Source organism: Pteropus alecto, unplaced genomic scaffold (genome assembly GCF_000325575.1).
Source record: "Pteropus alecto unplaced genomic scaffold, ASM32557v1 scaffold101, whole genome shotgun sequence".
NCBI lineage: Eukaryota > Metazoa > Chordata > Mammalia > Chiroptera > Pteropodidae > Pteropus > Pteropus alecto.
Window position 1 is genome coordinate 5,921,254 of NW_006432945.1, and position 16,258 is coordinate 5,937,511.

The 16,258-nt window shown below is 35.3% G+C and overlaps 1 protein-coding gene and 1 long non-coding RNA gene across 2 annotated transcripts; one reads left to right on the forward strand and one right to left on the reverse strand.

The window, feature by feature from the left end:
* Window positions 1-7,112: 7,112 nt before the first annotated feature.
* LOC112476442 lies at window positions 7,113-9,513 on the reverse strand. The gene is made up of 2 exons (XR_003045098.1): window positions 9,189-9,513; window positions 7,113-8,340 (listed from the first exon to the last, which is right to left on the reverse strand). It is a non-coding gene; the product is annotated as an uncharacterized LOC112476442 (long non-coding RNA).
* Window positions 9,514-9,530: 17 nt separating this feature from the next.
* On the forward strand, window positions 9,531-16,054 carry PTGS2 (prostaglandin-endoperoxide synthase 2). The gene is made up of 10 exons (XM_006907729.3): window positions 9,531-9,582; window positions 10,377-10,493; window positions 10,616-10,759; window positions 11,287-11,430; window positions 11,847-12,028; window positions 12,192-12,275; window positions 12,384-12,630; window positions 12,929-13,215; window positions 13,599-13,746; window positions 13,900-16,054. Exons 1-10 carry the CDS (start codon window positions 9,531-9,533, stop codon window positions 14,307-14,309), a joined length of 1,815 nt encoding a protein of 604 aa, XP_006907791.1. The 3' UTR covers window positions 14,310-16,054.
* Window positions 16,055-16,258: the final 204 nt, after the last annotated feature.

Consider the following 16,258-nt stretch of genomic DNA (forward strand, 5'->3'; position numbering starts at 1 on the left):
CTGTCAAATAGGATGTTTGAAAATATATCTAAAAAGCCTTTCTCTAAAAATTCTATCAGAGCCCAAGGCTCATTTTATAGTCAACAAGAAGATTTTCTCTTTTTTTCTTAGCTCAATGGTAAAGACTATACAGTCTCTGGCATCGGAATGCCCTGGTTCAAATCCCAGTTCTGCCACTTAATACATGTGTGACATCAGACAAATGAGTTGGTCTCTCTGTGCCTCAGTGTCCTTAACTGTAAAATGTGTATGGTAATAATGCTACTTACTTATCTCTATGAGCTGTTTTAGAAATTAAATGAGTTAATATGAGGAAGCTTATAATAGAACCACTAAGCCTATGTGAGTTACTATTACGCAGAGATGTGGCCATGCTCCTGAAGATCTGTGATAACAGGAGAGGCAGGTGGTCCAGATTCTTTCTTCCTCTCTTCTCTCATAAAGATTTATTGAGCATCTATTTGGTTCAGTTTACTCACCACTCTTTGGAGAAATGCATTTCTGTGTGAGGATATCAATTCTGTAGACTTCTTCATCTCCAACATATTTGTTCTTTACCTCTGCTGAGTGCCCTTAGCTAGGTTAGAACAAAATTAATTTCTCTAGCCTTTGTGATAAAATTGCTCAGCACCATCTTGATTCTATTTCTCACCTACAACTGTGAATTTGTGAAATGCCAAGCTTGAATAAGACATGGAGTTCCTCAAAAAGGAGCAAAGAAAACCCACGACGACTACATTTTTTGCTTCACATTTTAAATCTTTTTGGATGCTAGTACTCAAACTAAATTCCAAAACACCGAAATTAAAATATTTAAAAAGAAATCAGAAAAATTATATGCACTAGTTTATTTTAGTGTTTTATGTGGCCTTAGTCCTAAGTTACTTTACTGCGATGACAGCAGTGTTTAGCCTCAGTAACCCTCACTGACAGCGGCTCATTCCTTGGCACCGGGAGGAGCCCCAAGCTTATACAGCCTGGTTGTTGTACACTCAAAAAATATTTAAGATTAGTCCCTGCGTGAGAAAACCTGACTTTCTCTGAAATCTCACCAATCATTACAAAAGAGACTTGATGTTTTCCCATATTATGTAACAATTATAAAAATTTTACATGACATTACAAATAAGGAGCATGATACACACTTGGGTATTTAATATAGAAAGAAGAGATTTCCTATAGAAAAGCCTGATGTGATCCCCAAATCAGTATTACGTGGTAGAGTTTCCTTGAATTTCTTCCATGGGGGACTGACTCTAACTGGAAGTATTAGAAGCCACCTTTAGAGCAGTTCACCTGCCACACAGTCTCATGAATGCAGAGATGCTGACCAGGACATGAGAACACGTGTGTAGAGTGCCTTACTCAGGGCTTGCATACAGAAAGAGTAAAACAGATTTCATCTGTGATGAATATTAACAACATTTAAATACATATAAATATAACACCTAAGATGTACAGAGTGTTGACTATATGCTAGGCACTGTTCTAGGCATTTCACATCTATTATATTTTTATCCCTCTTATAGATGAGAAAACTAAAAGAGAAATTAAGTAATTTTTCCAAGGCCAGACAACAAGAAATTAGCAGAACTTAAATCAAGAGCCCATATTCTTAACTATATAGAATCCTACTGCTAGGTAGCTTATTTGTATAGTTGAAAAAGCAAATATGCAAAATATGTAAATAATTATATCTCAGGTTTGTAAGTCACTAGCTGTATGGCCCTGGTCCTCTCTGAGGCCCAGTGTTATTTACAGAATAGACTTCAAAATATGCATCAGACAGAGCTGTCATGAAGATTAAATTACACTCTATACTCTACCTCACGTCATATAGATATTCAGTAAATGCTATAATAGAATGAATAATTATACAAGTATTAATGAAAGCACTATAATTTTGACTTATTTCTTCAAATTACTTTAAATTGAAGACAATTTGATACTGGCTATTTTCCTCTATCAACAATTATTGCCTATAGAAGAGAGACAACCCCATGGTAATAATGTTTAAAGTGTTTTCTACTAAACAGTACAAAAGACGGAATGATGTTTTATGACATAAGTGGGTATCTTAGTTTTCTTTATCTTCTTAGCACAGCGCTTCTTACTATAAAGCTTAAAAACTTTCGATTAAAACTGCCATATATAGTATATATCAATGGTTCAGTTATTCATTATACATTTCACCAAAAAGCAAAGGTATGTTATCATCTGCATAAACAGACCCTCCCCAACCTACCTGTAATTCTCAATCACTGAACCTAGTTCAATGCCTTCATATAACTTACTTTAATGTAAATATATGCATTTATTCCATATTGGTTTATCTTCTGTCTTCCCCTCTATAACATAAGCAGGCCCCTATTTTTGGTAATCAGTGATAATCGTTAATGCCTATAATGCAAATAGATGACTGAGCAAACATGGTTCCAAGAAAACAAAAGGATAAAAGCTATAGATAACCTGTCATTTGCCAAACATCTATGGAATAATTGCAATGAGCCAGAGATTTACATCTACCCTCAATGGTAATGTTTACTCATAAAATCAGTCTTTCATTGTCTGATTGATTTGCTAGATTCAATTACGAGCTCTGAATTTTGACTCAGACATAAGCTTTGTATCTTTTATTCACAGAAGACACCTAGCAGGTATTTTGTGAAAATATATACAGCAATCAAAAGAATAAATATTGTATACGATGAAGAAATATAAAATATATACGAGATTTACCCTAATGCATTAGGACTGCTTAAAGTTAAATTTTGGAAATGAGGAATAAATTGACTAGTAAGTATGAAATGCACCCATTAAGTCACTTCACCATTTTTATTTTGTCTTTCTAAATCAGTTTTTACATTAGAAAAATTGGTAAGGAAGTTGGATGTGGGCTTCTTTTTTAAATAGATTTTTTTTCTATTTGCTTCCAAAATAAATTGCATGAATCACTTATAAACAAAAACAGCTGATTTACAGAGTAAGGTTTTGCTTAACTGCCAAATGAAAAATGTAAATTTAAAAACAGTGTTGCAACTCTTCAAATAATCTCTGAATGGAATCAAGTAAAACCACAAAAAGGAGACATGTTCTGGACTGTTGAATGTCATAATTGCCCTATGATCATCTCCATAAAAAAATATATTTTTCCAACAGCCAGGAGCCAAGGATTGATCTGAGAATAGTTTAAAGTATAAAATTAAAAAGATAAAAATGGAAGAGTGGAAATGCTAAGATATGCAAAGTCTCAATGGCATGGCACAATAATGACCAATCGCATGTTAAGTAACAGATTTCAGGAAACCTAAATATGCTGGATTTAAATGTTTTCCGATAATTCAAAGGAATCCATATATTTTATTTATTTTCATTACCAACTTATAAGTAGATGAAGAAACTGATGAATAACAAACATAAGACTTGTCCAAGGTTGTAAGGTCAGTCTCTCAAGTAAAATGCTTCTTTCATTAAACTATGTTGGAAATAATGATGGGATTTTTGATATGAAGATTTAAATATTTTAGAGCACATCAAATTAGGGTATGTAAATACGAAGTACATGATAAGATAGAAGGAATAAATATAAATATACTGAAAAAAGTGTCTTGTATCTGTGATGAAAATTAGGCATTTTTAGTATCTAACAGAACACAATCTAGTATCCCACATTCTTTTGGTGACATTTTTTTTCTAAATAAATTTTTATTAAAATACTTATTCCTTATGATATGGTAATAAGCATTCATTTAGAAAATACAAAAATATAGATTAGCAAAAAGCTGAAAATAAAAATTACCTTTAGTCCCACCACTAAGAGATTGCCACTCCTAAAAAAAAAAAATTAAGTGCCTGCTAAGTACCAGACACCACTGTTTCTCAGACCTCATCTCCAAAGATCCCTCGACTCCCTTCCCACCAGGCATACTGGCCTTCTTGCTGTTCCATGAACATTTCTAAGAGTGACCAATTTACTCCTTTACAGTTATGCATCTAAAGACATCAAAAATTTAATAGTTCTTAGTATATAGTGATGACTGAACACATGAACACTATTAGTAGTATTTATTATTAAATCATTAATATTTCGAGAAAAATTATCTCTGATTTATTGTTTCTTAGTGCAAATTATTTTTTTCCTCAAATTACTAAGCAATTCTTTATTGAATTAGTTGATCGTGGCCTTTGCCTATTTACCTATTGGTACGTTTGATTTTTTTCATTTGCAAGGGATCTTTATTTAATAAATATTGTAATTATTTACCAAATAAATTGTCTTGGTGTGATTCTCCTTTTAATTTTATTGTGAGCATTTTTAAAAATACCTAAGGATTTTAAATAATTTTCTCTAGTCAACATTTTTTATATAACTTTTATCTTGATCATCACATATTCATTTGTTTAATATTTTGAGCACAGACCATGATTTAGGTATATATACTAGGTATTGTACTAGGTGTTAGAGATAGAGCAGTGAACTGAAGAAACAAGGATCATAGTCTCGTGATGGGTATTTTTGAGAGAGGAAGGGAGACAATAAGCAGGTAGTAAATAAATTTTAAAAATTAGATTGTAAAAAGCACAATGGAGGAAGTAAAAGGAATATATGATGGAGAGAGTAACTAGGGGATATAATATTTAAGCCGATAGCTGAGAATAAAAAAAAAAAATATCCAGCCATGTAGAGGAAAACCATTCTGGGTAAAGATAACAGCAAGTGAAAAGGCCTTTGGGCAACAAAAAATTAGATGTGATTAAGACACACAAAGCTCAGTGTGACTGGATTTCTTATTGTGTGAGAAAATATTGCAGAGGTGGGTAGGAACTTGTAGGCCATCGTAAAGGGTTTAGGTATCATTTCAAGAGCAATGAAAAGCCATTAGACTTGACAGGTGGAATGTGATGGCTAACATCACTTTTAAGAGTCTACATTTAAAAACTAGGAATATTAAAATTGACATATGCTCAGCCTAACTGCTTCATGTGTAGCTGTTGGAACTCATTTAACTAGAAATCTATAGGTAGGCAAATCTCTAGAGGAAATCACTCAAGATTCCATCTCCATAATGCCATCAAGGGTCCAGGATTTTCTTAACATTCCTTTCTCATATCATCAATATGTTGACTTGTACAAGATGGCCACAGCAGCTCTAGGCATCATAGCTAGGTGACTCCATCAGGGTCTGCCATCATCATTGAACTTAAAAAAGAGCTTTACAAATGTATATAGCTTTGATTTGGAAATATAAATTTTAGGAAGTGACTACAAGATGAAATAAAGGTCATCCAATTTTTAAAGTTGATGTCACAGAAGATATATCTGCTCACTTATTTAATAAATATTTATTGATCACTAGTAGTGCTATTTTAGGCACTTTGAATATAATCGTGAAAAAGGCATACAAAACCCCTCTCTTCATGGAATTTATATATTTGGTGTGGGAGACAGATAGTAAACAAAATACGTAAATACAATATGAAGCACATGAGATGCCCATAGATAATAAATCTGAGTGGATTGTGAGCCTATTAACTCCTATGGAGACTATTAATAAAAAAATAACTTTTTATTAAGGATAAGTTTGGTTTCTAGTATGGTCATATGAAAAGATCCAGGGGGTGGCTGGAAAAGGATTTGAAAATTGGATTACAGGATAGACATGCAGCTTTAGAGTCAAGAACCCTCGAAGCTCTTGTTGAAGCAAATGGAAAAAATGCAAACCTCTAAGACAAGAGAGTCGTTTCAAGAGTGAGAAAAGGGTCTAATGCTATTTCTGAATACGAGAGGAAAAATAAATGCTTTAGATGTTTGCAAGGGAATCACTGTCCCTAGGGTAGAGTGAGAAATTAGTTAAGAAATGAGTATCTGACATTATTCGGCCTGCAGCATTCAACCTTTAAGATTTTTACCAATGATTGTGAATAGCAGGCAAACAAATATGCATTGTCTTCAGCAAAAGTCTTATGGCTCATGTGATAATTGTTGTTTTCTTACATCACTACAAATGAAGTGAAACTGTAAGGGGACTAGAATTAATATGTGAACAAGTAAAAAAGAGGACAGCTAAAATCAAGTCCTTATTTAAAGGCTGAGGTTTTAAAGGTTTTTTCCTAATTAAAAAAAACTTTATTTTTCTGAGAGCAGTTTCAGGTCATAGCAAAATCAAGCCAAAAGTACAGAGAATTCCTTGAATTACCCCCCACACACTCGCCTACTATTAACATCCCCCACCACAGAGGTACGTTTGTTAAAATTAGTGAACCTACATTGACATATTGTTCATCCAAAGTCTATAGTTTATTATAATTTTGAACAAATTTATCTGAGTAGTTATGATATATACTACTATAAAAAATAAAGAAAAAGAAAAATCAATCAGGGAATTGAGTTCTTTGAAAAAAAGAAGATTAATGTTTTATAAGACTTAGAAATGGATATTATTCGTTATTTTTTCATGGCTTTATTTGACAAGGATTTTTTTTTTTTAACATTTTAATTAAAAAAGGATTTACTAAAGACTAAAAAAGAGGTCTTTTAAAAGTAGCATTTCTTCCTTTCAAGGAACAGACACACTCTGTGGCATGACCTTGCTAAAAATATCTCTTAAGAATAAACCTGATGCAATATGGCAAAGCTTCCTTTTCTAGCCAGTATGCCATGAATACAAATGACCAGAGGCAATCTGCACTCTCTCTGAGTGAATCACTAAATCAATCAAAGTAGAAGGGAGGGAAATGGAGTGAGATTCTTTGCCTGAGTAAGTGGTTATGAGCATCCTTCAATGTCTGAGTGGTAGAACCCTGCTCAAAGTACTAAAAAAAAACAAGTCTCTCTTAAAAATGTTAGCTCATTTGGAATTTTGGGTATTAAGAGTATTGTTCATTTTCTTTTAACTCATATGAATGGCTTATCACTTCCAATAATAAACATGTCATTTCTTTTCAGTATATTCATGTAAGTTAAATCTAAAATGAACACTTCACATGTGGCTTTTTAAAAACATTTTAACCTCAAACATAAAATATACCTAATGATCTTCACACATCATAGAGGGAAAAAAAAGTTGATAAAAATTCAAGCAGCAAAAAGGGGCAGTAAAAACTCAACAGAATACTCGAATGTTTTTAATATGTTTTCTTGTTTTCCTTTCAAACAGTCAATTTACCGACAAATTTCAGAGACTAATAAATTTTATACAGCACATGCACACATTTACCTAAAATACACACAGCACACTAAAGATATACAAAAGCGAGTTATAAATTTTACATAATCAAAAATTATTTATGGTGATACATCATGACATAATAATCATAATACTTTTCCAAATAAACAGGTTTAGCCATTTTGATTTGCTTTGAGACATTTAATATCTACCCCCAATGACCAGCATCTCAAAATGTACTATCATTCTATTTTATTGTCTCGGATTTGTCAAAATTATTTAATAAGTCCTGTCACAATAGCTCTTCCTCATGCCCATACTTGGGCTTCCTTTCTAAACTGGACTTCCCTTCTAGATGACTCAAAGTGTCATTTTCTCCTTAAATTTTTTCTAACTCCGTAAGTACATAGAACTCTCTCCACTCTAGCAGGCTACAGAATTTACAAGTCAAACCAAGCAGAACAGATGTTTTTTATTGAATTTCCACTATGAAACAGATTGGAATTTCTTTAAGATCCAAGTAGTCTAAAATGTGATTATTCTCCATGCCCTCTTTTGTCTTCGCTTTTGAATTCAGTCTTGGCAAACAACAGAATACACTTCATACATAGTAGGTATACGAATAAGATCTGATGAGGAGGAGGATGATGATACTCAACTTCAAAATGAACTCAGGATTACAATGTAAAATTTTAGTACACTATCAGAGTCGGAAAATGGATTCTTACATGGCATCTCACCAAGCTTGAATTAGTAGTCCCAAAAATCAATTTAAAATTTGAGTAGATACAACCTACTCGTTTAAAATGAAACAAAAAAATTGGATTAAAATTTTTTAAAATCTATGCTCTTATTTCACATAAGACTCAGTACAGTAAGTGGGAGTGTCAAAAATGGAATGATTAAATATGACTAGAGGAAAAGCTTCCGGGATGAAATGGAATTTTAGTCATTTGTGTCTCATGTAGAATCACATAATATGTACATTAAGCAAAACGGCGAAATAAAAACGTGAGTCGCTTTTCTTCTTGAAGACTTTTACAAATTGCGGTACCTGGTGTAGTTTTATTTCAAGTTTTATGCTGTTCTTTTCCATCAATGCTAAGAATGTATGGATGGCTTCATTAAACTTTTTATTCTCCACTTTGCTGCGGCCACCACCAAGCAATAGATACTAAACAAAAGCAACGGACGGGGAAATTAAAATCATTCTTCCTTTACATCCATTCCATCCAATTCCTCATCAAACTGTGTCCCAAAATAAGAATAGAAAATTAGCCCTAAATGCAATGTTGTACTTTGATCTACGGTCACACCTCATCGTCTTGGAAAATTAGCCCTAAATGCAATGTTGTACTTTGATCTACGGTCACACATCATCATCAGGGCAGAAAGACAAAGAAAGCAAACTTTAAAAATCTTCCTCTTATTTGTAGCTTCTGTTTAGGACAGGCGACTACAATGGTGGAAACTATACAGCAAAGAAAAAATACATTAAAGCAGATGTTTAGCATCCCTGCACATCTTGGGCACGTCTGCTTTCCTTGTTCATCAGAGGAGAGGAAATGTTATAGTGGGGATAGCTCCAGCCCAAACTGACTACAGGATAACTGCCTAGGAGCAGTATCGTGGAGAGAAATTTACCGCCTTCCTCTCCAGGAAGCAAAGGGGCGCTGGTGGTGTGGAGAACAGTATTTCTTACGAGAAAGTCGTGACTTCTTCAAGGCTTTCCAAAGACCTAGGGACCAGACACGGCGGCGGCGGCGGCGCTCTAGGGGATTCCCTACGTGCGCTCCGCAACCGCGGGCACTCGATTCCCGTAGACGGAGCACAGCGCCCCGCTGCCGCCGCCGCCCTGTCCGCCCCAGGGGGATCGGCCTAGAAAACCGTCTCTAGGAAAAGCTGGGACGAAGATGGGCAGGAAGGAAAGGAATCTGGCGCAACCCCGGGCTCCAGGGGCAGAGGAGCTGCACGAGGTGGGGGAAGGGAGATCGGAGTAGGGAATGCGCTTTTTGCACCCACCTCGGGGAAGCCGAGAGCAGCTTCCTGGGTTTCTGATTCTCTCATCTGCGTGGGTAAAACTTCCAGCCCCCGGCCGCTCTTACGCAATTATTTAGCGAGGGGCGGGAGTCGGGCTTGCGGGTGGGGGTGAGGGGTTAAGGAAAGGCGGAAAGAAACCGTCACGGCATCACGTGGGCTTCGTTTTCACACATAAAAGGAAGGTTCTCTCCGTTAGCTTCCAGTTGTTAAAGGACTTGCAGCAAGCGTCAGGAGTCCGCCCAGGAACTCCGCCCAGCACCTCCTCCAGCCTCACTGCAGCGAGTCCGCACACCGCGCCGCCGCCGCCGCCCGCCCGCCGCCGAGATGCTGGCCCGCGCCCTGGTGCTCTGCGCCGCCCTGGCGCTCAGCGGTGCAGGTGGGTACCTGGTCCCGCTCGCCCCGCGCTGCGGGCTCTTTCTGCTCTGACTTCCCGGGGCCCCCCCTTGCTCCGAATACTCTCCGAATAGGGAGGCTGTAGACTTTGTAGAGAGCTTGGACCACTTGGATCCAAAAGAACGGGTGGATATCCCAGCTTTGCCACCAGCTCCGATCATCAGTTACGGGCCAGTTACTTTAATCGGTCTGGGTCACACTTTTCTCCTCTGCTAATTAGCGATAGTGATACTAATTTGGAGATTGTCATTATAAGAAGACAGGATCTGATCAATATATGTGAAAAGTTTGTGTGTGTGTATCTCCTGTTATTGACTGGGAGTAATTGTTTTAAATACCCTAGTTAGTGCTTTCTTGCCCCCCAAAACCACATTATTTTAACATAAGCACGGTATTTTAAAAGTAAGCAGTTTTAACTCTGCAATTTTCCCTCAATTTTGATTAATGTACTAGATCTATCCATTTTAATTTTGAGAGCGCTACTTATTCGAACTTCTTTAAAATGCTAATTTGGACACTGAAAAAGTGTCCAAAGAGCTTAGCAACATGATTTCCAAGAATGAATATTCTGCTACCCTCATTTAGAATAGGAAATTGGTATTTCTACATTATAATCATTCTGTGAGGCAGGTTTAAAAAAAATTGTTTTCCCATGACTATCTGTATATTTCTTGAATTTATTATTGTAAAGTTGACCCGTAATAAGTAAAACAAAAGTTTAAGTCAAGATTAAGACACTGAAGAATGATTTATTTACTGACCTTACTTTCATTATAGCAAATCCTTGCTGTTCCAACCCATGTCAAAACAAAGGTGTATGTATGAGTGTTGGATTTGACCAGTACAAGTGTGACTGTACCCGAACAGGATTCTACGGTGAAAACTGTTCAACACGTAAGTTTGCCCTTGGGTGTCCTCATTTGGAAGGGGGGATATATACAGTTATCATTTTACAGATTTGTATCTTAATATGGGCCCCATTAACTTGTCATTCCTTTTTTTTTCTCTTATTGCAGCTGAATTTCTGACGAGAATAAAATTATACCTGAAACCCACTCCAAACACAGTGCACTACATACTTACCCACTTCAAGGGTGTCTGGAACATCGTTAATAATATTCCCTTCTTGAGAAATGCAATTATGAAATATGTGCTGACATGTAAGTATTGTCTCTTTCTAAGGTTTTCAGCTTCCTCAAAGAAAAATAATGCCTTCTGATACTACAGATTACTAAACCTAATCCAAAAACAGACTTCCAAACTTGTCAGAATGACTTTAAATGTACCTTACCTTTTTAGTGTACCTTCTACCTTAATGGCCCCAAATATTGACATTTCAGTCCCATCCAGTATATAAAGTCTTGCCTCACAGTCAGAATTCTATTTACAATCCTACATACCTCTTCTAAGCTTCTTGGGTGGTTCTTCGAAAAATCAAGATGACTAGACCATCATGTCTTGTGTAAAGCATACATACTTTATCAGAGATATATTTTAATGAATCGTTCTTTTTTAAGTACAAGTGGCAGTTAGACTTTAAAGTGTAATTATTTTAAAATAAGGGTATTTTTGTTGGAATTAAATTCAATCTCTGGTGCTACTTCGCACATTTTATGATAAAATGAACAATTGATTTGTCTTGCATATGGGAACAAATAAAACAATTTCTTTTCCTTGAAAATTTCAGCCAGATCACATTTGGTTGACAGCCCTCCAACTTACAATGCACACTATGGCTACAAAAGCTGGGAAGCCTTTTCTAATCTCTCCTATTATACCAGAGTTCTTCCCCCTGTGGCTCACGACTGCCCAACTCCCATGGGTGTGAAAGGTGAGTGAGAGAAGACAGCTATATTGCAGTGGGGGTTGGATTGCTACTTAGAAAATTTGACCTTAAACTATCATTTATTTTGTAATAAAAGTATAGTTTTTTTTCCCCCCTTTTTGAAAATGTGAATCTGTGTAAATTATTCCATGAAAGTAAATGAGCATTTTGGCATAATGTCTTAATGTTTTCAAATTCTTTCATTAAAACTGAATCCATACTAGTTAAACAAAATAGATAAACAAAATAGATAAAATTATTCCATACAACATTGTTTCCCCATATCTTAGAACTTTCATTTTTGATCCTGGTCACAGTTGTATTTCTCCTGTAAATGGGGAATGCCCTGGTAAATTGACAGTCGCTCTCTGCTTCCTTGAATATATAGATGGATTCTTAGCATTCTCATTTTTTTTTTTCAGGGAAGAAAGAGCTTCCTGCTTCAGAAGTGATTGTGGAAAAATTTCTCCTAAGAAGAAAGTTTGTCCCTGATCCCCAGGGCACAAATTTGATGTTTGCATTCTTTGCCCAGCACTTCACCCATCAATTTTTCAAGACAGATCATAAGCGAGGACCAGCTTTCACCAAAGGACTGGGTCATGGGGTAAGAGAGAACTATTAATTTAGTATTTTATGTTATGGCTATGAAAAAAAAGTGTTTTATTAAAAATTTTTAATCGAAGCAAGCTAAATAAATTATTTCATAGATACTTTATACAAGAACAACTTCAGCAGCAATACAATAAAATTTTTCCATAATCTTCTAGGTGGATTTAAATCATATTTATGGTGAAACTTTGGATAGACAGCATAAACTGCGCCTTTTCAAGGATGGAAAACTGAAATATCAGGTTTGTGCCATTTGAATATTAAGAATTAGTTATGACTCACCACTTACCCTGTATTTTAAAATCTCTAATTCATTTCTTAACTTTTTAATGAATGTTTATTTTTTTTAGATAATTGATGGAGAGATGTATCCTCCCACAGTCAAAGATACTCAGGTGGAGATGATCTATCCCCCTCACGTCCCTGAACACCTGCGGTTTGCTGTGGGGCAGGAAGTGTTTGGTCTGGTGCCTGGTCTGATGATGTACGCCACAATTTGGCTGCGAGAGCATAACAGAGTGTGTGATGTGCTTAAACAGGAGCATCCAGAATGGGATGACGAGCGTTTGTTCCAGACAAGCAGGCTGATACTGATAGGTAAGGAAGACGAGAAAATCATTTCAATAAAACCCTCTTCCTCATTTAAAAAAAAAAAAGTAGTTTATTACCTTTGCTATGCTTTAAGTAATTCTGGGGGAATGCAGTGAATGTAAAATCACAGGCTCCATATTAACTCAATCCTTGAGCATGACTGTAATATAACTACTTTTTGTTTCAATAGTAAAAAGAAAAAAGCAGAAGTGAAGAAATAGCACAACAAAATTGCGTTTCGGTTGCCTGAAAGTAAGGGATCAGAAAGAATTAATGTTCCAAATTCTTTATTTTGTGCAAATAGGAGAAACTATTAAGATCGTGATTGAAGACTACGTACAACACTTGAGTGGATATCACTTCAAACTGAGGTTTGACCCAGAGCTCCTTTTCAATCAACAATTCCAGTACCAAAACCGTATTGCTGCTGAGTTTAACACACTCTACCACTGGCATCCCCTTTTGCCTGACACCTTTCAGATCGAAGACCAAGAGTACGACTATCGACAGTTTATCTACAACAACTCCATATTACTGGAACATGGGCTTACCCAGTTTGTTGAATCATTCAGTAGGCAAATTGCTGGCAGGGTAAGCATTATCATTGACAAACAACACAACAAAGGACTAGTCATAACTAGAATTTCTGCTACAGAAATTATTTTTGTTAAATTTACTAAAAAAGTGATTATTTTGCTAGTGAAATTCTTTTCTTAAAACAAGAGGCCTAACATTTTTTGAAAAGTCAGAGCTTTTAGTTATCAAATGGCAATATATAATCATGCCTTAAATAGAAATCATTTCAAAAACTTTCTATAATCTTACAGATTACAGAAATAAATTCCAAACTTAAATAGTTTAGGCCTCAGCTGGGAGCATCAGTTTTACCTACTTTGTATCCAAGGAATACTTTTAAAAAAAAATTGTAAATATTCCCCCAAATTGTGTTTTATAATGTAATTCATTTTCCACAGGTTGCTGGTGGTAGGAATTTTCCAGCTGCAATACAATATGTAGCAAAGGCTTCCATCGACCAGAGCAGACAGATGAAATACCAGGCTCTCAATGAGTACCGCAAACGCTTTCTGATGAAGCCCTATGAATCATTTGAAGAACTTACAGGTGAGAAACAGTTTCTAAACTTCTTAACAGATTCAGAGGGTCAAATGGAAACAACAGAGAAGGTGGAAGCAAATTGAGCAAAGGGGTAGCAGTATTTGTTTTTTATTTTGTAAAGTTTCACATCGGTTATATCTCTCTTTATCACCTCCACAGGAGAGAAGGAAATGGCTGCGGAGTTAGAAGCACTTTATGGTGACATTGATGCCATGGAGCTGTATCCTGCCCTTCTGGTTGAAAAGCCTCGTCCAGATGCCATCTTTGGTGAGACCATGGTGGAACTTGGAGCACCTTTCTCCTTGAAAGGACTTATGGGTAATGCTATATGTTCTCCTCACTACTGGAAGCCTAGCACTTTTGGTGGAGAAGTAGGTTTTAAAATCATCAACACCGCCTCAATTCAGTCTCTCATCTGCAATAATGTGAAAGGCTGTCCTTCGACTTCGTTCAGTGTTCAAGATCCACCGCCCACCAAAGCAGTCACCATTCGTGCAAGCCCTTCCCATTCTGGACTAGATGATATCAATCCTACAGTACTACTAAAAGGACGTTCAACTGAACTGTAGAAGCCTACTGATCATATTTATTTATTTATATAAATGATTCCTTTTAATTATTTAATATTTATATTAAACTCCTGATGTGACTTAATATCTGTTAAGGAGAAAGGGTTATACTTGTGAAGATTTTCATGTCGCTAATTTAAAGATGTCTTTTCTTCAAGTAAAAGGGAAAAACATTGCCTTGCTTTTTTTATAGACCGATGGGAAATGAATTTGACATCTTTTTACTTGAATTTCAATTTAGATTGTTATAATAAGAACCGAAGCAGTTTGAATATTGAAATGCTGTTACAAGATGGCAGAATGCTGCAAGTTTCTTTCTACACTATCGATACTTAACAGTGTATCTCTCATGATACACTAGAACCAACTACCTGCACACTGTTCCTTTATTTTATTCTTTTAGCCATTTCGCTAACAGAAACTCATCTGATCAGTTTACTTCTTCTATTTTGTTTTCCTGGTTTAAGATCTGAGTTCATCTTTCTTTGGACTCTGTTTATATTTTCTTACCTGAACTTTTGCAAGTTTTCAGGAAAACCTCAGCTCAGGACTACTAGTTAGCTCCTCTTAAAAGAAATAAAAGAAAATGAAAGCCCTTGAAAAAGGCCTTGACAAAAGGCATCCTCGTATTTTAAGTGAAAGGCAGAGAACTTTGTAATTAATTTTAAATTTGCGTAACCAAAGAAGCCTACAAAGAGGCCAATACCTTAGAAAGAGCTGTGGGGCTCCTGATGGAAAGAAAGTTATATTTCTATTCTAATGAATGTCCTATCTCCTTTAAAAAAAGCAAATAATTCCTGAATAATTCCCAGGAATATAATGCTTCTTCTTTTCCACATCTCATTGTCATCAGACACTTTCTGGTACTGTACATTAGTTAATTTATTGAGGATTGTTATTTATATTTTGTTAGGACACTATTGTTAAAAATTGAGTTAAAGCCTGTAATTACTGATTTTTTTTAAATTTTATTTTATTATTTTATTTTATTTTATTTGCATTATTGTCAGAATCACTATATCTTCTTTGGGATTACCTCTCTGAACTATTTTTGAGTTCGACAGATTACCTCCCTGAATCATGAGAAATTAGTGGATGAAGATGTGTGAATAAATTTTCAGGAACCCAACTCCGATACACTGAGTTTTATAAGGTTGGAATTTTTGTCTGTAAGGTTTACCTATACACCAGCCCACAGAGAATATTGTGTCTCATTAGTCTGGATGTGCCCTGAGACTGACCTTTTATATACTTTTTTAAGAACCTGTGGATGCTTCATTAACTAATTCAGCCATAACGTATTGAGGAGACATTCTGTGCAAAGCACTATAGATTTTAATATTTTAAAATCGAGCACTGATTATGGACATTAGTATTTGTGTAAATAATTAAAAGCATGTCTATTAGGCAAAGGGAGAAAATGAAATTTCACTAAAGAGAAATAACTCAGGGAAATTTTTCTTTAAGATTTTATGTCTAAAAGGTTTATGGTTAAAAAAGAAATAGTCACCATTAGAAATGCTTGAATAAATAAAACTGTTAACATCACTGATTTAAAAACTGATTTGTTATTAACATCAACCTGTCTAGGAATTTGGAATGTGTATGTGAATGTTTTAGTGCCTCAGAAAAATGTGTATTTAAATTAACTTATGTAAAATATCGATGTTGATATTTGTCTATGTATTTTTATACTATTTAAAAATTGAAAACTTTCTTCTAAAATAAATTTTGACTGTTTCTAATGTCTTTGTCATATGATGTATGATTTCCCTAAAATGCTATACTTAAAATATATCATTGTCTTGTATTCTACCTATTCCAAACTAGAATAGCCTTTAATGAAATGGTTCTCAGTCATACAGAGGCTTCCTAGAAACACTATTTAAAATCTCTTATTCGTTGCCACACTCTACTGGAAACCATGTACTTCGTGCCATAAAAGATAA